We start from the raw sequence: 26,256 nt of genomic DNA, 5'->3' as shown, positions 1-26,256 counted from the left end.
TTTCGTGTACGTTCCGTTATGAACCATAGAGGGTCGCTTGCAAGAGCGAAACACGAGACAAAGGCGAGATATAGAATCGGTGCGTATCTTTTTCAGCCCTATGCGTTCCCTGCATGACGTAAGTGAGTGGAACTCCGCGAGAGCTTGTCGTGACGAGATTTATAGTTGATAGAGAGGACTGAAGTGGGAAGCCATTTCGGAGGTATGTTCAAGATTATTTTCAATGATCTGTGCATCGAATATTTCTTTGAACCACAAAGGAAAATGGGAACAGAGGAAGGCCTGACAGGGAAGTCAAAAAGATTGTACCTACAGGTTGGAATTTTTTAAAAGGATCACTTTTCATATAGTCAGATTTTAGATATGCGCACCTTTTTAATTGCTGTGTTAATTTTAAATGAGATTATAGTGGAAATTCTGGTAAATGTGAATAAATAATAGGGTGGCACGAAAGATAAGCGAATTTATTTCTATTATTCATGGCTTTTAAAAGTGGGCAACAGTTGCCTTTGATAATGGTATTTAATCTTTCAAAGTCTGAATTTAAGCATTAAATTTATTAAAGTGTTGCAAAGTGGTTAAATTTGGTCATGGAGAAAAATAAAATGGAGAATTCTGAAATAGTGTATGTACTCAAAAAATGTCCGCTGTTTTTCTACATATCGAAAGTGTATTTCAAAGTGACACGACTCAAAAAAATATGTTTGAAGGGAAGCAAGAAACTATTTATGAGTTTAGGAGAAAATTATTTATCAAATACATAATACTAACATAAAGAGTAGTTTTTCATAATGAAAGTTATAACACTTGAATAATTAGTCTAAAAAATACTTACATGTTACTTGCATTAAATAATTTTCTTGCTGTTATTTAAATAATTTGTAATATATATTTGCAGAGTTCTTTGAATAAATTCTATAATTTTGATCTTTAACTAGTACACTTTTTATAATAAATATATGTGTATTTACCAAACTGATTTACAGCTAAAATTAAAAAATCAGGTTTTTTGAGTTATATCACTTTTGAAGTACATGTGCGATAAGTTTCATTTTAATATTAAATGTGAGTATAATTTACAAATGAGTAATTATTTGTTTTTTGATGACCACTGGATTTTGGCCCGTCTGTAAAAGGGGACACGGAAATACCGCAGTAATTCAAGTGCAATGCATCAGCGTGACGATTACATATTACACGTGTGACGTTATGTGCCAAAGCCAGCCGACACCTCACGTGTCGGCCGCAAATCCATTCGACGACACACGTGCCACTTATTGCTCCATGCTGTGATAAGCCGTACGTGTCTCCTCCGTTTTTCTCTGCAATCGAGCGCGGAGTGATCCAAGTTTAACCTTCGACACTGAAGGAACTAAACATTTACATAATATACTTCGAAATAATCGATTTGACTTCTTTAACATAACTTTTCTAATATTTCTTAAATAATTGCACGTCTTATGTTATTGAAAATTATCTTTTATTGCAATAAAGATTACGAAAAATCTTGGAAAATAGAATATCGCAATATTGAGCAATTTTGATGAAAAGTTTCAGTTTTAATAGGATTTTAATAACAACGTAGGTAAGTAATAAATTAGATTTCGATTTCTGTAGTTACATTTCTAATGTTTACAATGTCTTTTAATACCTAATTATTTTCTTTGTTTATTTCATACTCACATTTTCGCTTACTCTATTTATGTCAGAAAACTATAAATTTATTACCGCATTCGCGTCATTAGAACTCACTTCATGTGACTAACTTCGCGATCGTAATGGCCCCTGCTTTTTACGACGGGGCAGAACTTTTTCCAGCGAACTTCTGCTTTAAACACTCTCCGCGCGCTAAGGCCAAATAAATCGCAAGCGTAATAGACAGAAATTAATGAAACTTTTATTGGAAATTTTAAGCACCTAAGCTGCACTGCACTGAGTTTTTATTTTCAAGAGAAGTTATATATATGTATTCGTTTCTTACATACAAAGAGGACTACATAAATCCTTCGGCCCTGTTATCTTCAGCGTTAATGGTCTGTTGAAAATATTTCTTGTCATAAAATACATGACCCAGGAAACTCTTCTTAGGAAGATAACGTCAACGTTTTTGTTATTTGTTATTTCTTTTGTAACATTTCTAAAGCCAGGAACAAAAATCAGAGATTATGATCAACTCATGATTTTCTTCGTTCCCCCTAATCCGTTTTCCTAATCCCTACCAAGGATCAAGAAAAAGGGCAACGAGAAGATGGAGAACAGCTTAAGTGAAGTGCCTCTTTCTAAGGGATGAGAAAATTAAGGTTCATATCACTGACAAAAGTACTTGCTAAGTAAATGATCGAAACGTTTATGTATTAAAATTCCATAGAAACTGTTTACGTCCCATTGCATTCTGGTTCAATGTGAATAGTCTAGAAATCACAATTAAATTGATGGAACTACAGGCAACCAACAACTCGCATGGTTCGCCCGAGGTCATGCCGCAATATCGATGAAGAACTTGAAACATTCAATCGTCACTGTCACGATATTTCGATCATCGACGCGAAGCAGAGTATTTTATATTGATCTCTGCGCTCAACCATTTAATGGATTTGTTGTATAACTTGCTGTCGTTGGAAAAAATTCGTGGACGTACCAAAAACAAGAGGTGTATAATCGATGTGGAATATGATGTTAGAGGCACTGAAACTAAAAAGCTATCTAGACAGATATTGCGAAATCAATAAAGCCTAAAAAAAAAGTAAAGAGTACCAATTGGGAAAAAATTGTTTAAAATTAATTTTAGATACGATGCTATTTGTTCAAAATTTAAAACGAGAGGATTGACTGGAAGATGTATAGAAAGACAATTCTGAATTTTATTTCAAACTTTCCTAGCATATTCTGAGTTTTCAGCAACATATATGGAAATATTAGTGCTATCTCCATTTCTAACAGGATTATAATTAAATGCACGTTGTTAACGCAAATACTTCTACTTTCGTCGAACATTCGCCTAACTCTGGCAACGCTAGTTACAAATTGTTCGTTCCTTCTAGGTAGAAAGTGCTTTCCAAGTTTCCTCATCGTGCTCGCCATGTTTAATCGTAAGGACACGAGTTTCGAGAGCCGTCTTGGGTGCTCTTGCTCACCATCGAAAATTTTAATCTTCCCTAAGTTGCAATTTTATGCAAGCGCAGACGGTGGATTTCAGAAGCATGGAGACACGGTTTCGCGAGAAGAACAAGCATTATATCACCAACTTATCAAAAAGTCCACATTCTGGCAAGAGAAGTGGTAGTACTATCTTTAAAAATACGTTTCGCGATTAATCGTTGCTGGTACCCTCAAGCTCGTTCTTCTTTTTAAAAAAGATGGAAAATAAGTGTACTATAAGTCAAATTGTTATAGAATTATTACAAAATATTAATAAATAAGTATATATGTAGGACAAGATGAATATTAATCTCATATTAGACTTGTAAGACAAAATTGAACTGAAATTAAAAACAAAGTTATTTTTTATTCTATTTTCGTATTTCGATATTTCTTTCAACAATTTTCACACAAGTTAAATTTAGGTATCTGAAATTGTTGAAAAAACTGCTGGACTGACGAAGTTATTCGTTGGAAAATATCCAAAGACAAACGTTGGAATCGAATAAAATGATTATCAATTTTTTCAATTTAGTTCACAGCTTCCGACGCTTTTTCAATTCACACGACACTCTCTCTCGATATTTGTGGCTCAAATATCGCGATTGCGTTACACCATCAACAGGCAATTGAAATGCAACGCCCTCCGAAAATTCCATGCATTGATTTTTTCTTTTCTACTGGTGGCTGCTGATTAATCTAATCGAGGAGCGATTCAATTTAATGGCAATCGTTCAACGTTCAAGTGATCGGCAACAGGGATGAGAATACTTCCGTTTGACGTTGTTTATTTAATTAAACGGCGATCCAGGACGTGGAACGTGGTGACAGTAATCTGGCAAAAGCAATTTGCACGCTTACGGCACGTAACGCGGATTTTCGTCAGGTGCCTGCGCGTGTATTTGTCCCATCGATCGAATTCAGTCTAATTACTTGATTAATTCAACGTCATTCGATCGTTCCGTGTACGTTTAACTTGACAGGATGAAAAGGAGCATGCCATTATCACTGTTCCTTCCATTTCAACCTTTCTCTTGATGTTGGGTTCGAATTTGATGCTCGAGGCAAATTTCTTAATTGTGGATATGTATTGGATATACATATTATTTGAAAACCTAGATTTTTAAATTTGACAGTTTTAAAATTAGTTGGAAAGTTAAAATTTGAAATCAATTATAGTGAGAAAAGAAGACAGCGGCGGAGGAATCACGTGTAATTCGGTATAACTCAGGATGAAAATTGAAACTATTGTCGCGAACCTCTGTCTGGACGAAACACATATTAAATATTAAATATGGAAGCCATTTATAATATATCGTACAGAATATTAACAATTACTGGCTAGTAGATTGATTTTAGACGCAAACAATCGCTCCTCGTTCGTCAATTTTGTTATGTATTCGTCGATATTCAAATTGAACGAGAGTAGCGGAGAACCTGAAAGCATTAATTTACACGTCGGATAATTTATGTTAATCTGATCGAACACATTTGCAACGATTTAAATCAGTCCGTTAAACAACTGGTATTCAATCTACTTCATTTGATTTTTCAGTGCTTCGTTAATCTAATTTTTTCGTGACAAACAAGAATTATACCGATTCTAATTATGCAGAATTATACAGAATTATATCAATTCTTAATTAATTCAAATGTAGTCCACTTCCTGGAGATTCACAATGATTTCTGGAATGCCCCATATATTTCTCATTTCACAGGCGATCGGGTCCAGATGTTACACATCCATTAGAGTCACTGACTACACATGCCACCTCATGGGTTTCTGATACCTACCGAGAACGAAGGAATGAAACGCTATTAGCGTGGTCAGCAGATAGAACTTTTCGTAACAGCGGAGCTACCTCTAGAACTTGAACTCCTAACCTTAACCAATCCATTGATCTATTGATCCTCCTCTCCAGTTCCACCTACAAACAACATTCTACACACTTACTGTGCAGAACTGGTCAGGCTGTATTCAAAACACATGTTCACAGTGTAGTAATTTTCTATATATCAGGGATACGTCAATTCAATGAATAGTTATGACCACTACAACCAATAATACTTATGTACGAATTTATCGAACTTGTACTGAGACAACACTGCACTAAAATATTTGCATCAAAAGCACACTGTAAAGAAGTCTCATCATATAGATAATATTTAGCTCTACTAAATAATAAAATAGTTCCAAAGAAATATGAATATAAAATATGCTGGAAATTACGAAAGTAGTCTCTAAGTCAAAAATCTGAAAAGATAGAACTTATTAATTTACTTATTAAAAAAAGTTGAATAAACAGTAAATTCAATTTCCGCAAGTATTGACTTAGACCACTTTCATAATTACCAGCACAAATATAAACATAAATCAGGGGCTCTATTTATTGTAACCACGTAGACTCGCATTTTCTTCAGATACAGTCTTGCCAAGTCTATACAATACACGTATTCAAGTTTCCCAAAAATGAAATTGGAAAGGCGCAGAAGAGACATCAGCGATAACAAAGTGTGCCTACTGCGTGGCCAGTGAAATATGCGTATTAATCATAGGAAAGCTACCGTACGAATCTGTGCATCTACAATACGGCCACGACAACCTGTTGCAGTAACAAGCTCGAAGTAATTTTTGCCCGAGGACGCAGTAATTCTTTCTGTGTTCCACGGTCCATGGTTACTGGAGCAGCCGCATCTGCACTTCTGTCACGGTCATCTTGTTGCTCTACCATGTTAACACAGCGCACATACAGGTATTCTGTGCTTTAGAACGTCAGTCAGAATGCTGACCGTCGATCTTCGCTGGAAACTCTCGAAACCTGGCCAGCAACAGAAAGCAGACGCTCTGCATTCGTATGTTTAACTTTTTCCTTTCTCTCTCGCTCTATCTGTGCCAGAAGCGACTTTTATTTAGCAGATGCTAGGGAAATGGTGAGACCTATGTTTGCTTTTAATTCTATCTCGTTGAAGGAGCTGCGTACACTGTTTCAGAAGCTGCTTTTGATGTTTGCGTTGTTGTTTAACTAAAAAGGTTTTAACTGGTTTTTTACTCTGGAGATTACGTAAATGTATAACAATATTTTAAGTAGGTATACTAAATATGGAATAAAGTTTTATGAAATATATTATTCTTTGAAGTATGTAATTTTGTAGATGCACAACTTTTTCGTAATGGGATACAAATTTGCAAATTCTATTTTCAGAATAACTTGCGTTCTTAGAAGCACAAGGACCTAGGATCTAAAAAAATATGGAATATAAGGTAGCAGCTTTTATCTTAGAGCATAAATTATAATATATTGTCCCTAAAAAATGAAGTAGGTACCACACATTTTTAAGAGGTTGTTCTGGCTGCTCCAGATCTAGAAGATCATGTTTCGTTTGTGGCGTACTACCACGGGTATTATCTACTTATCATAACTAGAGTTTCTCGTTACAGGTCATATAATTATGGACAATATCTGCTCTATACAATTTGAGTCTGTGCCAGACGTCGTGTTTCAGGGATAAGTTAAATAAGAAAATTAGTTAATCAAGAAAAACTTTTAGTCCTGCAAAAAGGACATAAAATCTTGCAGTGCAAGATCTGAAGAAAAATTTGTATTCTAGAATGGGAGATACTACCTTATCCTCCACATTCTTCAGGTACTCTTCTAAAAACAGAGAATTCCACAAGAAAATAGAGATTAGAGCGGAGCTAGCCAGATCCCTGTGTCTAAAGAACTATCGTTTTAAAAGAAATACTTACTAAGCTGTATCTCGTTGGGAACGAGTTGTAGATTGCAGAAGTGTTTATCTAAAGGAGGAAAACATTTCACGAAAAATTCTCAACTTGGTTTAATTTTGTTATTATAAGAAACTTTTTAGCAGCTTAATATCGTTAGAGAAAAATTATAAAAAGGAATGGCTACGCTTACTGAAAAATTGCATAACTGTTTTATTCTATCATTTTGAAGTTCTTTCACTGCTATGTAATGGGCGAAATAAAGTGTTTATGAATACTTCAAGACGTGAAAGCTTTTATGCAGTCGTCACGGCGCGATTTGAAAACCAGAAACGCCGACTTTATGGAACATTTGTTTCGTACTAATCTCAAGTAGAATAACTTTGCGCAGAGAATGACAACATGCTTCTGTCAGTGACCCTGGAAACACGGGTTTTGTCAGACGTATGAGGGAAACGTTTTTGGATCCACTCTTTTTATTTTCTCGACTTGTACTATTACTTCATTCTTTACTACGGGTTGTAAACAGGTATTCTCTTCAGCGATTCACGGAGAATGAACGCGTCTTTTAAACCACGAAATAAGAATGTTAAAAAGCCTGGAGGAGCTCGCGTAAAAAGCTCGACTTCATTATTCTAGACGTAATAATGTAGGATTTACGCGAGCTTTCGGGTTATTACAGTCTCAGCGTAGCCACGTACACAATATTCCGAGGGAGGGACAAGTAGAAGAGATTTTAATTCGAAAATTTTTGTGCGTTTTATGTCAGCAATATGTGGCTTATATTAATTAAAAGTTTATGATGATTGTAATCAGCTAAGCATTACCTTTTACGTTCTTCTAGTTTCTGAATATTTCTCAGATTTTCCCTCCGTTGCTTTAAAGTTTGTTCAATTATAAAATTATATAAAAAGAAAGCACTGTTAAAAAGGAGGAAAAGAATTTTGCTTGAATTATGTTGCAACGAAGTTATAATTTCCTTCGTTACTTTTTTCTTTGAAAAATACAAAGGTGAGAATGTTTATGTACCAAGAGTTGCTCTAGAGTAATTTAAAATCCTATCACAGAAGATTCGTAATTTCAAAGAAATGATATTTTTTTAAATATAATAAAAAGCTGATTTTATGTACGTTTAAAAATATCTAGCATAACTTTCTTTTGCAATTGAACGAATAAAAAGTTCAGTCTCTAATATCAATTATTCTAGTTCAGCTGCCTTCATCGTCTTTCCGAATCTCCTGAAGTAGATTAACAAAAAAGGACGAGAGAGGAAGCTCCATATCTTTTTTCGTCTAGTCAGCCATTGTCAGAATAGTGTTCATCAACAGAATTATAAGAATTTTCCGCGTCCTTTCGTTCCTCATAACGCGAGCACAGAATCACCTCGAAGTTACATCAATATCCACCGACTTCTAGCGTAACTCCAGAACTGGGCTAATGTTCAACGTTACTCGGTAAAAAGGCATCGATAAGTGTCGCGAGGATAAACGATCTCGCCTAGAAAAGGTAACGTGAGCTACGTTTACGTTCGTGCACCTTCCAATGTACTTTGGCTACTTTTACTGTACCTACTTCCTGTTACGGTTTACGCAAGCTTGATTCTACTTTATGTTTCATTTTTGGCTGAGCCAAATCCCTTTCAACAGATAGCTCCAGCTACCAAGAAACAGATGAATAATAAAAGAATAGAAGTTTATTCGAGTCTGCCATTACCTATACAATAGCTTAATTTTATGTCACATATGAGCATAATAAATTTAAGAAAAATTTTGTTAAAATTAATCCAAGTTATTCCCCATAATTATTAACCACTTGAAATTTTAATTCTATTTTTATCGACAGTAAGAGTCGCGGGAAAATTTAAGAATTAAATTGGTACCAAGTAGAATATTAGTTAGATAAAACTTGTTTAAAGTACGCGAAGAATATCAAAGTTGATCGCAGATTCTTTTAAAAATCATATTTCAATTTTCGTGGAATGACTTCATATTTAATGGAGAAAATCCAAGAGTACGGACACGTAGTATGAGAACTCAGAAGGTTTGAAAGTTAGGAAAATTTCATGTGATTCTGTCCTGATTCTGAAGTCACTTCAAACTTGACTAGATTAAAATTGTGAAATGTTGAATTACTTACAGGGACGGCATTTGTAGGCGACCTCGATGTATTTCGGAAGTCCAGGACACGGGTCGCCCTGAAAGGTGTCTGGGCTCGTGTTGAATTTGCACTGTCTCTTCTTTTGACAGACCTCCACCACCGTCTGCAACAGTGAGTACTAACGCGTCATTCAGATGACCTGCTCATTTTATGGTGAAGTTGTATGATAAAATAAACTAAGCGTTATTGGGCCTTAACGAATTAAATAATAAGCTTCTATTATAACTAATATTATAATTATTGAGTTTCAATTTTATTGACGTTTGTCTATATTGAAGTAAGGGCCGATTTAAGATTGGTTTCTACTACTCTAAACTTAAATTAAGACTTCTGCCATATCTCTATCCCAAAAATATAATCTTTTATGGTAAGAAACTAAGAAGACAACTTTTCCTGTCTAGAAATTGTCGACTTAAATAAAATATAGGGTAATTTTGGGTGAGATGGCCCATTATTTTAGTGTGCCATTATATCATAAATACAGCTATTATTGCAAATATAAAAATATATTTGTAAAGGACAATATATGTAGAATTTGAATATGCATGTACAGTTCAGGAATAATCTTTGGATTGTCCAGATGAGATGAGGTTTTCGATATTATATTAATTAATAGAGCTTACTGCATAATGATATAACCAATATCTCATCATAACAATTGAAACATAATCTCTAGACATTATATTTACGCACTGTATTCGGATGAAGCCATTGATTTTCAGTAAAATTTAAATTAATGAACTTGCAGAAAATTTTCAAGAGTAGTCAATTATTGTATTACAAGTAACTTACTTAATTTCTCAATTTTAAACAAACAGAAAGAACGACTGTTACGATTTGTAATCAATATTATTTAAGTTCACAATAGATGGCGTAAATTTGCATATATCGATAAAATCAAAGATCAAGTCATCTCATTCACAGGTCCATCTCTCCAGAAGTCACCCTAATTAATACTAGGATTACTAGAGAGTAACATATATCTACATATAACAAATAGGCAATTTCTGAAAACGTAAAATTGTATTTAAACATTCTCTTCTTCTTTCATACGTTAATTCAATTTCATTTTCGTTGCTCTGCTTCGTAATAGCATTACCATTGTTTCCCTCGAGTAATCATTCTAACGTAGCCGTTTACATGTTGCGCTGTTTCAAAATTACATTCCGATAATCACAATGGAACGTCCAGTCACGTAAACACGTTCCTTCGATACACGCACTCCATCGTGCTCGTATTCTATTTACTGCGAGCTGCATTAGCAGCAATATGTTTCAACGTGGCGAGCATTAACATAGCAATTAATTTGCTTTTCGAATCCATCCACGGCAACGTCGCGAGAAACATATCGAGTATCACCTCAACCACGTATCATTTGGATGTACGTTCAGTTATAAATGACTCTGTGGTTAACTGAAACCGGCATGCCGCAGAGACACCGTGCATATAATCGCAATTTCCTTCGGTTAATTATACCTGGCGCGTCGAATGAAACTCTCGTTTGGAAAGCGTCACAAGCTAAACGCGAAATCAGTGATACTATCGAAAACGATGACCGTGAAAACGGTTGAGGCGTCAGCTCGACTGAGATTAATGTAACAGAAATACACGCGTGTATGGAGATGACAATTAGTGTAAAGCATCCTATAATTGCAACGACATCCATAAGTAGCTAATAATATAATTTATAGTGAAAATACTGAAAATGGTGGTGTTTCTAAGTTTCACTTTTCATATTTATGAAGGATATCACAGACTTCGTGTTAAATATTTAAAGTTAGCATGCCTATTTTCTTTCTCTTTTTCTGATGTAACATATGGCTATTGATTCGACGAAAAGACCGAGAATAAATGAATTGTATTATTCGATTTCATCTGCGCAGAACAATTTCATGCGCATCAATCTCATGTTAAAGTACTGATTGGTTTTAGAATTAAACACTAATTAGAAAGTTAGTCCTGTTACTCAAACTGTTTCATCTAAAGGACCATGTCTACTGTTGTCGATTCCATTAACTTCGTTTCATTAGACTCTGATGAACATCGACTATCAGCTCCACCATATCAGACATTTCTAATTATCAAGGCCTCTATCGAACATAATACTCCACCCACTTGGAATATTTTTTCTGTTTTCTTTCTTAGTGAATAAATTCCTTCGAAATGCGAACTGCAAAAATAACATTCAGAAACTACAAAATTTATTGAATTCTATGAACCCAGAATCACGTACAAACTATTTTACTTTACTGTATACAGTTTGAAAGAAATTACACGTATCTGAATTTAGGGTATTTCTTAGCCAACTAGGTTGAGAAATGAGACATACTACGAAATGATACGAGTGGCGTGCATCAGTAGGCCACATTCCCGAAAGTATAGCGAAAAGATGAAATTTTCCGCAGATCTGTCCTACATAATAAGTAAAGGGTCTCCTTAAAAGTGATTACGCTTATTTATTTTAAGTTCGTCACGCTGAATACACTTGGCCAAGTCACATCCAAAAAGTGGCCCCACTATCCTAGGGAAATTTCGGTCAACTATTCTGCAGCCACAGTAATAAGATCGCCAGAGTAAATATAACCGCCAAAAGAAAGAACCTCAATTACTCTCGCGAACTAGCTTCCTGCCCAGTCAAACCTATCCCAACGCGAAGTAATCAACCACAGCTAGCCGCCTGGCGGTTCCAGTTTCGCGCATCGGCTTTCAAAGTTCGTTCATTAACAAACGGACCCTCATTAAAGAGGATCAGCGATCGCATCATCGACGCAACACGGTCATTCTTCTTTTGTCGCCGCTAATTCGCTTCTGTCGAACGATACAGGAGGGGTCAGATGCGAGAAACGCGATAAAAGGAGAAGGCAGGGGCACGCAAAGGTGAAAAAAGAAGAGTCGAGTTGCGCGCAGTTAGAGGAGAAGCACAATGCAAAGTCGAAAAAGCGCTTTGAAGTCTGGTCGAAATTAATGTGGCGACTACCCTTCGTGCGATTATTGCAACGAACCTGAGGAACAGGGTTGCGAAAGAGCGCAAGGGAAGAAAAATCGTGTCACAGCTTTGGGTCTCGTCTCAATCGTTCTGGCTGCATTAAGGTTGCCACTTAATTTTGCATGAGCAACTCTGTCCCGCTTTTGAGGTTCGAACGTTTGCGCAGCGTCGTTTGCTTGCGAAAACCTTCTCGCTACCAGAATTAAAGAAAGCTCATGGAACTCGTAAACGGATCTCTTGAAACTGTGAAGCAGTCTCAAATGACGACGAGGAAATCGAGGATAAAACGGTGGGAGGAAGCTCGAAGTTCTAACTATAGATTGGTTTGAAGTTTTTCTTGATAGGAATATTCTGTTCTCGAGGAAGGCGGAAATAAAAATCCGTGACGGTATCGTGTATCGAAATGCGCAGGATATTAAAAATCAACACCGCCCTGGCGCCTCTGGCGACGCTCCCAATGGGACTTTTATTAAAGTCAGAAATTGATTCGAGACTCGCGGGTGCAGTACGCGGAAAAGTTAATTAAAAAACCGTAATGAATATCGCAAGCTTTGGAGTATTGATATGGAAAACTGGTTTTTATGACATTTTTATTGTATTAGTTCGGTATCCTGCTACGATGCTGAACGCTTAGTATGACTTTTGAAATATTGCACACTGAAGTTTCATCCGTTTCCGTCAAGAAATTCGGCGGAGAGTTACGAACAGATTTACTTTTTTCACGAATTTTATTGGTTTGGTATGTATGAGATTGTAGTTTTAAATTGTAAAGTGAAAATATTGATAAGATTGAAAAATATGTATTGTATAATATTCGCTATATGCTTCAGCACAGACTAATTTATTCGATTTATTCAATGTCTGATCAAGCGCTGAGATATTCTACTAGCGGTGGTTTTAAGCATAGATTGACTTATGCTACTTGCAGCGTGGCTGGCCGAGGACTGAGCTATACTACTTGCTGCACGCTGCCACTGATACAGAATTAGAGCTGTTTCACACGGCGATACGTGTATTGCATTTGCATATTATGGGTATTGATTAAACTGTGATTTTCGAGAGATGTAGTATCGCGATATCTTTTTCGTATCGAGGCGGCTGACAAGACGTATAAACAAATTGTTGCATTTACACAGTGGCAGCAGCATTTTTATCAACTTTTTTGTGTAGAAAATGCACGTGTAAAACTTCAATCTCATTCGTCTTCCTAACAAGCAGGGTATTTATTACACGAATATGGAGTCGCATGAGTATACTGCATCGCATAAGAATGAGCCACGTATTCGATGCGTATCGCATACGTGTCTCGCGATACAAGTATCGTCGCATGAAACAGCTTATAAGTATCTCCTACATGATGAGACTTATCTCGCGACATGTCTTCAGGTAAGTGATGGATTTGAGACCATTTAGAGTTATTTTGAATCTCTTTGTCCCTTCAAAGATTGAATAAAAACCAAATGATTCGAAGTGATCTGGTCTCATTACTAGTCGATAGGCATGCCTTGAAGCAAATTTCATCGTGTAGAGAATATGCTTTAGGCTCGAACCACACTAACAACATAGATATCAAAGTATGTAAGAACTATTTACTAATTTTTTGGAACAAATTATTATGAAGTTTTAGCATTTAAATACTAAACTGATCAGGAATTGAGTTTTGATCAGCAATTCTATTCTACTTACTATATGTCTGAGCAAACACCGAGTTATTCTACTTACTCTACGTGTGATCATGCATGTAGTTCTTCCACTTATTTTACGTTTGATCACAAGTGACTTTAACTACTGGATATTAACAATGCTACTTGCAATGTATTAAATAGGATGACCAGTGTTTCTTATTATACTAATTTAGTATTGTGGCAGATTAATTAATCAAATTGTCAGAATCGAAGAAAAGTCTCTATCTCACTTTAATATCTCCTCTCTTAGAAGTGTTCCGCTGAAATATTACGAGTCGTATTTAATGAGGCTGTTATTGCCAGTATATGGATGAACGAGTAGCCGTTTCCAAGAATGTTCTCGAGCGTAAAAGGGAATTCTTAAGACGCATTTAATGCTCACATATTTTATGAAATGTCTCCTCAAGCGGGCTTAAAATTAAATCTGAATAATCGTTGACGTAGTAATTATTCTCGCTATTGAAAATAAACACGCTCCATTTCCATTTTACTCTTTCTATCGATCGGATAAATGTACAGATTCCTATAAAACAATATTGATTTAAGAAAACGTTCGACGAGATAATGACTCGTTGGAAGGAATACTTTCGTGCAGAATATCGGTAAACAGAAGCTTTAAGAAAATTTTATTTTAGAGCAAATTGGACGAAAAAGCATAGCTCAATCAAAGTGTTCCCCATCAGGGGGATCGCCACCAGGATTTTCTTGAATTGGGAAATCGTCTCTCCGAAATTGGAGGCACTCCGAGAGATTTTACTGTAAATTTTCGGGGCGCTGTTTTCATACAAAACTCGGCCAGCTGTCTAATGAATACTCTGGATGTGGATTGAAGCCAGTAGAAAGAAGAAAATGAGACGAATTTTCAGGTTTTCCAGACTAACAAATAAATCCTGTTCAGACTTAAAATTAAAACAATTTCATTCGTCAATGTGTCAACCTTTATATGAAACAACACTCGCCCAGCGCAAAGATAAACCATAAAATTCCATTCTTTCAAATTCATATTTTTGTTCTACCACAACACAAGTAACCTTATTTCATCTTCAAAAGCAACAGAACTTTCTCGATATTTGTACATGTAACAGCATACAATACATATGCATCATATTTGCCCACCTACGCTCGCAAATTCCGTATCAACGCAATCTACACAAAACTTCAAAAGCCTTTTCACATCCTGCGTCCCAGCCCTCGGCAAGTGTCCCATCCACAAACCTACAAAATAAAATTTACACAACAAAAGCTTCTCCCTGCGCTCCTTACAAAAACCCAAACAGGAAGCTCATAAACAAATAAAACAATCCACGGAGCAAAGAAAACGCAGCTTCTGTACCGCGGCAATCCGCTCGCAAAGCGCTCGTCAACAGGCACAAAGGAAGCGAAATGAATCAAACGAGCATTGTATCGAGACGGAGCTTCAATATCAGGGAAAATCTGGCTGACGAACAATCGGCGGGCGAAAAATAACCTCTGTGCAATTCTGATGCTCTGGAAAACTCTTTCCAATAAAGGTGTTCTCGCGCGAGCGTGCGTCTAATACGCGAGCGGATATTTGCTTGAGCCTCGCACGCATTTAATTATTGGCTTTCTAGGTTTCAGACCCACCTCTGACCCCTCGCAATCCATCCCTCCTCCCTCCCCCACTCCAACTGTTTTGTAGCTCCTGTTCCCCTGAATTTCACGTACGAATGAGAAAAGCTCCCGCGGGAGGAATCGATTTCCGGTATACATCGATGCACACGTATCGAGTGCATTCGACCCTGCCCTCCCCCCCGCCACTGTTAGCGCGCCACCCTCGTCCTTACACGCTCCGACGCTTATCCCTTGCCCCATTAATCCTGGGCCGGCTAACGACACGCTCCTCTATCGTTCTGGAAACAGGATATCATCGGAATCAGCGGGAGAGCCGCAGGTGCGCCACCCCCACATCGGCAGAATCGCTTCGATTCGTCGCCTAGAAGCTGGAATTTCGATTTCTCTTATTCTTGTTTGACGAGTTCCTCGGCTGTTCGAGAACGTTGTTAACGTGGACTAAGGGCGCAAACACATTACTGTCACGTCGCGGGAAATCACGTGGCATATTATGGCAAATTTTGACCTATTCGATATTGTAATCGTATGTTGAAAATGATAATGTTACGTGCAAATTATCAAGTATGAGTTATTTCTTAGATGTGATTAGTATATTGAACTTGTCACTTCTGTGGTTGAAATTTGATCGATGGCTGATGAATGGGGCTGGTGGTTGAGCATTACTGCTCCTTGAAATATGCAAAATACAGGAGCATGTAATCATTACTCTGAAGATTTTACGTTGTCATTTTCCAGTAAGTACTAGTATTAAAAGAGAAGATTAATTTTGTCTGAGGCTTCCAGATCAGAAAGTTGCAGTTTTACTGCAAACAGTTTACATATTATATATTGCAAAATTTAGACGCATACAAGGTAACATTAAATTAATTTGTAATGAACATATCATAACTTCATCAACTTTTGATGAGTTAACCATCATGTTGCAGAACTATAATTATGCCACTAATTAGTACAGTTTGTAATGGGATAAATTATAACGACGTCAGAATTATTATTAAATATTTAACACGTAAATGCCAATTCGCGAACTGATATACAATATACGAGCAGCTAATATTATCTGTTCGTAGATTCGATCGAAACAACTAAATTGGGTAACTGCCCCCAGCAATTAATTTTACATAATCGGCTTTACGTAGCTCGAGCGCGTTTGGTGCGTTTATCGTCGTTTCGTCGAATCATTAAATGTAACTCAGTGTCATGTATAATTTTATTCATATAAGTGCCTAATTAAAAGCTCTGAATTAATTTTCATTGACGAATTAACTAAAAAGCTTTTAATATCTATAGGTACCACTACAACGAATTTAATTAATGAAATTAATTAATTCTCGTGTAGAATACACTGAGATAGGAAGAAAATCTTAGATTTCTCGAACTCTTTACGAATATTTACTACTCAAAATGTTAATAATTCTGTAAATATTGAATTCAACAAATTTTTTATCGATAATTACGAATCCTTTTTGCAGCTTCGCTGTTTTTAAAGCAATTTCAGGAGAAAAAAATGATTTTTAAGATATACACATGGCATTTCGTGCCACCTGGACAGTTGAGTTGAGCGTTAGTTCAGAACTCGGAAAATCTCGGACTTACATGTAACCGGAATTTCAACGATAAATGGTGAGCCAGGATTGCGTTGTACGTGATCGTACGCGTCGATTTATCGTGATCGCGAATTATCGCGTGGCTTTACTCAACAGAATTGCACTCGATGCACGTAGTCGGTAAAAAAAGGCGCTTCAAAAATAACAGAACGGATATTGCATCTTCCATGAGAGTTTCGAAAGTTTAAACCGCTGCGACTGGAAATTGAGAAACTTATCAATTCTATCGCCACACATGTTGTATCTTTTACTGTGCTGAAAGGATTTTTCGTTCAATTTCAGTACGACAACGAGTGTAAACTTTAATATTACTCGGATTAAACGGTACAATCTTTGTTTTTAATGTAATCGACTGGCGAAAAATACACGGATTATATTGTAATTCCCGAGTGAGCTATACAAATAATTTAATCGAGGCTATTATATTTTATTAAAACGAATAAAACGTGTTATTGCAATAACGAGCAAATGAACTTGCTTATTTAATCGTTACAATGTAGAAAATCGATTATGAAATTTAATATATACTTCCTGCGAAATGATATTTAAATATTATAGAAATTCCCTTTTAAAAATTCCTCATTAACCTTACAGAACCTTTACAAAATTACTATAAATAATTAACGAAAATCACGAAATAAGTATTTTAATTAGTCTCTAAATTAAAAATTCATTTTTTTTTGTGTTATACGTTAAATTTAATCTAAACTGAGTATGACTATACAATAGAATTAATATAGTTTGCAGAAATATATATTTTTTAATATCACGTAGTGAATTAAGCTTCCAGTGGATTGAGCATTCTTTCTGACAAAACCAACGATCAATTTTTATTTAAATGCTGACTCGTACATGATCATAGGAGTTCGTGTATTATCGACTTCCCAATTTCGTTTGCACCCAATTAAGAACGAATCAGAAGACGTCTAATAGTCATTCCTGAAACGGTGTCTAATCGCATCAGCTTTCAGCTATTCTTACGTCCGACTCGTTCACCCGTTCAGAAGACATTTCAACGAGAGAAAGGAGACGAAATTGCGCAGCGCTACGAAAGAAAAGTTCGTTCCCTTTGGGCGGCATTAAATTACAGTTCCAACGAAAATAGCGAACGGTGCAAAGCTTAGTCGCACGATGGAAAGTTTTGTCCATGATCGTCCCTACCCTGAGCACAGTCAGCGAAACCAAAAGATATTCCTCGATTGTGATCCTAGAAAAATTGGGGACATGTTTCTCTTGGGATGATAACTAAGGAGCATTTTCACTGGAAATTGCGCTATATGAGTTTCATTATATAGAGCCTCATGTTTCGATTCATTATTAGAAAGGTCATTTTTGTTAGAGTTGATACCACGAAGTTATTGTTTTCATTAGATTAGAGAAAAGTAGCGAGAAGGTAGAGAAAATTAATAAATTTCAGAGATAAGTAATTATATACTAGGATATATAGGGAATATAGGGTATACAAGATAAGGTATACAAAAGTCTTATGAACATGGGAAAGAGTTTACAAATGGGTAAAAATATGCTTTGAAATTAATATTCAGTTGAGTAATATAAAGGAAGACAATAAAAAGGATAAAATAATTACTATGAATATTAGTCCAGATCATGGCAATTTGGTGTGATTATGGGTATAAGTTTATAGAGTCTTATAAAATCAGAAGAAAAGTAAAATACACTTTATCAAGTCAGTCGAGCTACAAACTTTTGAGTCACTTGTAACACCTAAGAAACTATCGACAAATGACAATAAAATTTATCCACTATTAGATGTCATACACTTGGTACGTGAACAAGTCTGTATGCACAGTGATAGGAATGATTGTTACTGGATGAACAATTCTCAACAGTAAGTTGAGAATGACGTGTGCTTAAGTGACTGAAGGGAACAAGCAAATAATAAAGAACTTCAAAAGTATTGCTACTCTTCACATTTTTTGATACCCTATTTAAACCAGACCTAAAAAACCAACACCTAACCCCCCCACATACCTCTTCCATTCATCACTACAGAAATTCCCAAAACTACGAACAGTGAAACTCAATACCCAAACCGCTTCGGTCAATTTCCCTCAAAGCAAGTGAATAACAATGAAATCCTTTGGACCAGGCCAGCCTCGTTCGAAGGCCAACGAAGAGAATAACCAAAGATTTTCGATTTCGCCTATAGATCAGGGCCCACAGGGAACTCTCTTTCCTCCATCGCGGTTTACGATCGCATTTGTATCGCGGGAAGTCGGCGAAAATATATTTCACCGAGCGAAAAGGGGAACGAAACAGGCCAGGTCGGCGCAAAAAGGAAACGAAAGCGACGGAATTCAATCTTTCCCGGTGTCGAGGTCCCGAGAAATGCGACGCTGCCGGGAACATTCCATTCCGGTCAATTCGAACTTTTAATCCATCGTGGATTTACGCGACCATCGCGATAGGGACGACGATCGGCGCGGCAAGTGCCGAGGAGCGTAAGGAAACCGGAAAAAATCGCTGATGTACGGGGCGCACGTTTTTGAAAGTATGATTCTGGAATTGCCACGGACCCGATCGTCTGCCGTTAAACTTTATCCTTCCTATTTTTATCGTCCCGCGAACCGCGTCATATTTTTCCCTTTACGCGCGGTAGGAGGTTCAAGTAACGCCAATAAGCGCACGCTTCGAACGCAGTAAAAATTTTTATTTTTCCTTGGGATCGACACCTGGACGACCGAGGTGAATGAAACGGGGCGAGAATGGAACACCTTTTCGTGCTTTGTTCGGGATGCTGGGAACAAAATATGCGCCGAGAGGTTCTTTATGGATTATTCGTATCGCATGGGAAGTCCTCTGAAATGCATTGCCTGTAATACGCTCTAGAGGACTTATCGTGGGACATGAGTGTTACTTGAGAGTTGAGCTATCTTCTACCTTGGACAAGACGATGAGTTTTGGTCGTAGCACTAGGAAACCAGAGTAGATAAATGGAATTATTCAGAAATGTAATGATTGTTGGGTGCAAGCTCGTATTGGAATCAAAAGAAACGAGATAGCCAAGAAAATTGCTAGTGGAGAAGCGAAATCTCACTACAGTCTAAAAATTTCGTCCTTCTAGAAAGAGATGTATAAATCTTTAGTAAACACAATTAACCTGAAAAAATAGTAGCACTTCATAGATGCATAGCATCTGGAATGACATTTACGAACAAAGTCCAGCTACATCATTTATAAGAAAGCAACAAGTCGTCTTAACTAGTCTTAACTAGACTCTTTTCTAATTAAAAAAGATAACCCTCCAATATGTAGTTTATGCAAATATCAAAGGAATATTGAATAACATCAGCTCATGCACAGTACTATTAGAATTTCTCAACTCAAGTCTAATGATACTCATCTAATCTAGACCCAAATTGCTTTCAATTATCTTATTATTGTTGCAATGTAATTGTGGTGTCGCTAATGACTTTTGGGTTGATGCAACCTTTAAAATTGAAAAAAGAAAACAAGATTTCAATTTCCCATACTACTATCTCGAGGAATTTCGCACCTTTAATAGATACATTTTCCGCAATAATGATTCCCTAATTGTGAGTAATGCATTGAATGTTAATTATTCAAGAGGCGCGACGAGGCCTCTTGATTGGGAAGCATGAACAGCGCAACAAGAACTCGATCATTACGTCTTAATTTTCGCGCTCTCGAGTCGCGCAGCATCGACCGTCGATTCTCAATTAACTGGAGACTTCAAAGAGCGCTAAAAAGCTGATTTGCATGGGCAAATGCATCCTAAAGGCTCCCCGATGGGAGGTTCCTTTCAGGTTAGAGAAAGTTGGAGCAGCGATCATTACTGGTTAAGAAGGTGGACTTACACCGATAATCGAGCAATCTTGTCGTTCGACGGAGGGGGGATGTAGGATTTTGAAAGTCTGCCAAATCTCCTGTTCGAGGAGGGAACGTTCCTCGAAAACAAGCAAAACTTTTCCAATGGGTGACGTAAAAACCGTTTCATTCGTAAGGAAACAGCGTGCCAAGTTTGTTGTAGAAATCGACGTAAAATTAAAACCATGGTTGATTTTCAAAATCAATATTTAAAGTGTAAAAGTGAATTGAATGCTAACAGTACAAAAAACGATGAAATTCAATATACAAAAAATATAATAAAAATATAACATAAATATACGTAACGTCATGATGTCATGAATGTATATAGAGTGGTAATGGGAACGTGACGTCACTCAACCGTAGGCAGAGAGTGGAGCCTGGCAATCATAATTAAAACGGTAGAAGCTTGAACAATTACTAGCCCGAGAATTATTTCGTCTTAATTAAGGAGAAAATCGTGAGATAAGTTGAATCTGGGAAAAAATGCGCCGGTGAAAAGCGTGAAATTTGTTTTATCGAGTAAACGCGTGCTGGACGAAACGGATTCGCGGTTTTCTCCTTCGTTAAACGCCTAATTTCGTTGAAATCCTCGTTAGAATATGAACAGTGGGTAACGAGGCGAAGTGGAAAGTTTTAATTTTTAAAGCTTATGCGGCGGTGCGGTATTAGGGCTTTAAAGCGCGGCAAAATTGCAGACTGCAATCTTTTACTTAATTCTCACGTTTAATGCTCCGCATTCCTCGAGAGGAGATCGCCTCTTTACTTAATAAAATTCTTCCATCCTGTACTGATAATATTCCCCCGCAATACTCACGCTACCATAAATAATATTAACGATAGTAGCACTGTTTATATCGTGAAATATGCAGGATACTTTTAAATTCGAAGCGCGAAGCCTCCATGCGTTATATTCACAGAGAGAAGAAAAAAGGTTAGTATGGGAAATTATAAAATAAATGTAATTTTTAAAACTAAAATTCTAGAGATGAATAGAAGGAAATTTTTATTGCATACTTAAATAAAAATCAATCATTTCAGCTAATAGATTACCATTGGAGAAATGATATAATAGCGTATAAGGTACATCGTTTCGCTATTACTATTATTCCCAGTATGTAGAGGATGAATTTAACGATGCTTCCTGTGAAGTAACAAATGTTACTGTGACAATCAAAGTAATGAGAGTATTTGGCGTGATGCCATGCTGTTGGAAGACTGTGTCTCTCTTAAATCTCCTGCTTGGCATAACGTTTTCATATCCAGCTTCCGATAAGCTCTATCGAGGATCACAAATGGACTCTACTGCGTACGATGTCAGAATGATCACATTCTACTAAACGAACAGGAGAAAAAAGGTCTAGGTACATTTTTACAGATGATTACAAAAATTCCCATCGTTATTTGAAGAATCTAAAAAATTGCTTAAAATTATATTAATTACTGGACTTAAATTTACAGACTTTAAGAATCGATAATTAAGAAGGACCAGAAAGTCTCTAAAAATGAATAAGTATTTACTTTATATTTTTCAAAACCCAAAAATTCAACGATTCACCGAGATAGACCACATTCAGATCAATCACACGTTTTATTCGAACATAGGAACTCGAAATGAATATCGAAATTGAACTGACCAAAAAATGGCAGAGGAAAGTAACGAATAGGATAGAGATCTGTGAAGAAAGGCAAAACCAATAGCGACTGGAACATCATTGGTCGAATAAAGGATGTCATTCTATTTTTCTCCAGCGAAGAAGATCGCATAAGTGCTTTCCTGGAGCAGAGGAAACATAAAATACGAAATCAATACAAAATCCTCGTACCACTTCCTTGACCATTGGATAGCCGCGACAATTTCCACTGTAGCTTCATCGATAAATTATTATCACAATAACCCTGCTAGAAGAGCAAAGAGCTCTGCACGCCACTTGCATTTGAACTCTCCAGAAATTGTAAAAGGAATTCCCTAGAAGATATTTCTAGAAGTGCCACTCCATTGATGCACAGATGGGACTCGACCACTTGTAACGTAGCACAAGATTTTATAAGTTAAAGAATATAGTATACATATTTTACAATAATTGAAAGTTATTTAGAAAAATTCTCCTAAAGAGAATCATGACACGGTTTTCTAATTAATTTTTCAATTATTGTTAAATGTATACACAGTCCTTAAGGCTACAGTTGCAGTGAATGACGATAGTTTTATGACGAACTAATGTTCTGACGAATATGTCTAAATCTGTCTTGCTCATACGATAAATAATTTGTACATATCTGTGAAAAATTCGAGTTAAGGCCTTAATTGACATCTAGAATACAGAATTTATACTTTTAGAAAGAAGAAAGGGCATAAAAGAATTGTTTCACCTAAAAATGAGGGATCAAGAAGACACAAGTCCATAAGATAGTATTGAAGTTGAAAACTTTAAATGCCAATATCTCGAAAATAAAAATATATGATTTAGGTCGTTTTACCTTACAAACAAAGATATTCGTCAGAGCACCAATTCGCCAGAAAACGCATCCACTGTACCAGCAGCTTAACTTAAAAAATACTGTAGCACCCTGCAAGTGGTCTAGTATTGCCTCAGCAGAACTGGTCCTTAACCAAACCAAGTGTTAAGAAGAGCTATTTCCACCTGAATATTTTAGACCCTGGATCACATTGAATCTAGCAAAGAGCTCATAACAGATACTTTAATATAACTAGGTACCTACATGAAACGGAATATTAATGACCCCCAGTGTCTAATTAATTCCTGTCCTCCCACAGGGAATACGAAAATTCAAGCGGCGAGTATGTACAAAGTCTATCAAGTCAAACATCCCCCTTCATCAGCATGTTCCCGCGAACTATCTCCCAGTATAAATATTCCCCTAGCAGCCCCCTCCGTTCCCCGAATCGAAGATTCAAATTTAATGCAGCCACGAGCACGCCGCCTCGCGCGAAATTCGCATTCCCATTGCAGCCGGTTGCACGCAAACGATCTCGGGAGCGGCTACAAAACCTGGAAATCCACTTCGCGTTGCTAATCGCCATTGCGTGAAACGAACCCGCGAATTACTCAGCTCGCTGGCGAGGATCGCGCGATCTTCCCAGCAGAAACCGACGAGAGAGCGGTTTCGAGCCTTGGTCGAAACGCTGTCTGCTGTTGCTCCCTATCTCGGCGTGAGGTCAACGAGAGGGAAAAAAGCCGCTCGCTGGGAGGACGGTGAGACACGGTTCACGGGTCGGCTGGCGCTAAAGCGACCGGGGGAACGCGGCGAGGAGCCGCGAGCGATTCCCTCGTTTCACTTCAACCGCGAACGAATCGCGGAAGGAGGGACTCCAGGTGACGAGAGCGCGGGAAACGTCGTTGCTTCTACGATTTTAAATTCGGTGGCAATCGGCGAGGGAGAGAGTCTCGTCGGGCCACGGGAGCGAGGATGAACGAGAGCGAACGAGCGGACGGAAGAGCAGCGAGAGGAGGCGACCGCCATTTAAAATCCGCCTTCGAAAGATAATGGCAACTGACCCGAAAACGACACTCCGCTGTTCCGCCGAGCGTGGGAGGCTGGCGAACTTCTGCAGAGGAGGCGACGCGACCTGAAACTTTGGGCTCCTGTGTGTTGTTACCGAGAAATATGAGGCCGCGGCCGATAGTGTCGAGGAGGTTTCTTTCGGAGTTCTGCTACTGTCTCGCTTCGAAGCGTTCTTGGACGCGAATGGTTTGGGACTTACGATTTCGGGAGGTTTAATGGCCTTTGAAGGGTTTGCAGGGTTTAATGGGCGGAGAGCTTGGTGGGGTTTAGAAGTATTGGTGAAGGGGAATATTAGGTCCCAGGTGGTGATTGATGTAGCGAGAGGAGCATATGTGCTTTTGCAGAGTGATAGTATACAGATTGCTAATGCTATTTGACTAGCTTGTACTTGTACTTTTCGGCTGTGCTAACTTTACCCTTCAGTGATGTCAAATGTTGTGGATGTGAAAATAAGGTAAAAATACAAAATAAAGGTGTATTTATTAATGTTAATGATATTAATAGGAATTTTACTGCTATTGGAATATATTAGAAATTTAGAACTAGGTACGGCTGCAATTAACTGTAAGGGGGTGATACTAAGAAGAGTTTAAAACTAGAGCAATGGAGACTACGAATATTAAAACAACGCGAGGGATTCTAGCTGTTCCAGATCTTATCTCACATATCTGCTTGTAGAATTAAGGAAATAATTGAAATAACTCAAGATTTATACTCTTTCTTTTATCACTAAAATCTACGAAATACCACTGTGAATTTTTCCTTTTTAATAGTAATTTACTCAGATACAAATTAAATTATTAAACAGCAATTAAAACGATTCAGTTCAATAAAGAAGGTACCTACTGACGCATTGATGAAATTCTTAACTGTGCGAAGTCCAACAGAAGCCATAATGAACTTACGATGAGAGTTCGCCAAGTGAAACGCTTACTTTTTAATTAGTCCTTCTAAGTTATGGAACTTATGAAGCCCAACGCGGTAATAACCATTTTTAAGGTATATCACCATCTATGAAACATTAATAAAATTGTACCATGCACTTTACCTTCATGAAAGATTTCAAAACTCCAATGGACGATAATTCGAAGGCTTCAACATTTTACAAGCTAAACACGAAAAACGAATTAAAAATGAAAAAATTTCTGTCTCTTCCTTAATACAATAGATATGTTATCGTACGTGTATCTATGTTGTGATGAGACTTTCCAGAAAAGAATATTTCACAATATATTTCAAATTTTCTGATAGAGTAAGTATTTGAAATATTATCTAGATTTGGAGCAATGCTAGGAATATAGAGAGGAACCTTATATGAAACTGAGGGTCTCACGTTTGCGAGTAGAGCGATGAAAGTGGGGGAAAGATCAGAAACGTCATTGAGGCGCAGCGTATCCGAGACACCGTAGCTCGATACGAAATCCTAGCGTTGAAAAGCTTTTGCTCGGAATCTTTTTCGAGAGCTTACAAACCTAAGCAGAGGTTACGAGGATTGAACCGTACAAGGGTTAAACCAACGGAGTGGATACGGTTTACGATTCTTTTCCAGTTCGGTACTTCGTTCAGGGAAGTAGTCGAGTTGGCAGGGCAATCGCCCACGTCTTTTTTCAGGATTAGAAATCAGGATTTCGCGAGAAGCGGATAAATATAAGATGATAGATAAACTTTTGGGAGTGAAAGGCTGGATTCCGAATCGCGGACGTGAAACGAATCAAACTTATTTTTCAACACAATATTCCTTGATTACATTCGAAACGAAGTACAATTCTCTTGTTTCTATGCAATGTTATAAATACACAAAAATTTTGTATAAACAACTGAATATTGTATACTTATTTGAGTGGAAATCAATACACGAATAAAGCATAAAAATTTCATCAATTAAACAAACTTTGTCACTAAAGATTAAACTGAATTTACTGAAAATTAGTATACATAGGAAGCTATTAGTATGTATTAAGTACCATGTTTCTGTTGCTACTGACAGAA

At 37.1% G+C, this 26,256-nt stretch overlaps 1 protein-coding gene across 1 annotated transcript in view; it reads right to left on the bottom strand.

The window, feature by feature from the left end:
• Positions 1 to 26,256, bottom strand: part of LOC143185865 (uncharacterized) — a 264,291-nt gene that overhangs the window by 72,925 nt on the left and 165,110 nt on the right. Inside the window, exon 3 of the mRNA XM_076389155.1 lies at positions 8,999 to 9,137. Within this exon, the coding sequence (XP_076245270.1) occupies positions 8,999 to 9,137 (139 nt within the window). The remainder of the gene's footprint in view (positions 1 to 8,998; positions 9,138 to 26,256) is intronic.

The sequence above is a fragment of the Calliopsis andreniformis genome, chromosome 12 (assembly GCF_051401765.1).
Source record: "Calliopsis andreniformis isolate RMS-2024a chromosome 12, iyCalAndr_principal, whole genome shotgun sequence".
Classification (NCBI taxonomy): Eukaryota; Metazoa; Arthropoda; class Insecta; order Hymenoptera; family Andrenidae; genus Calliopsis; species Calliopsis andreniformis.
The sequence above is the reverse complement of the archived record's forward strand: the minus strand, read 5'-3'. Positions and strand labels throughout refer to the sequence as shown.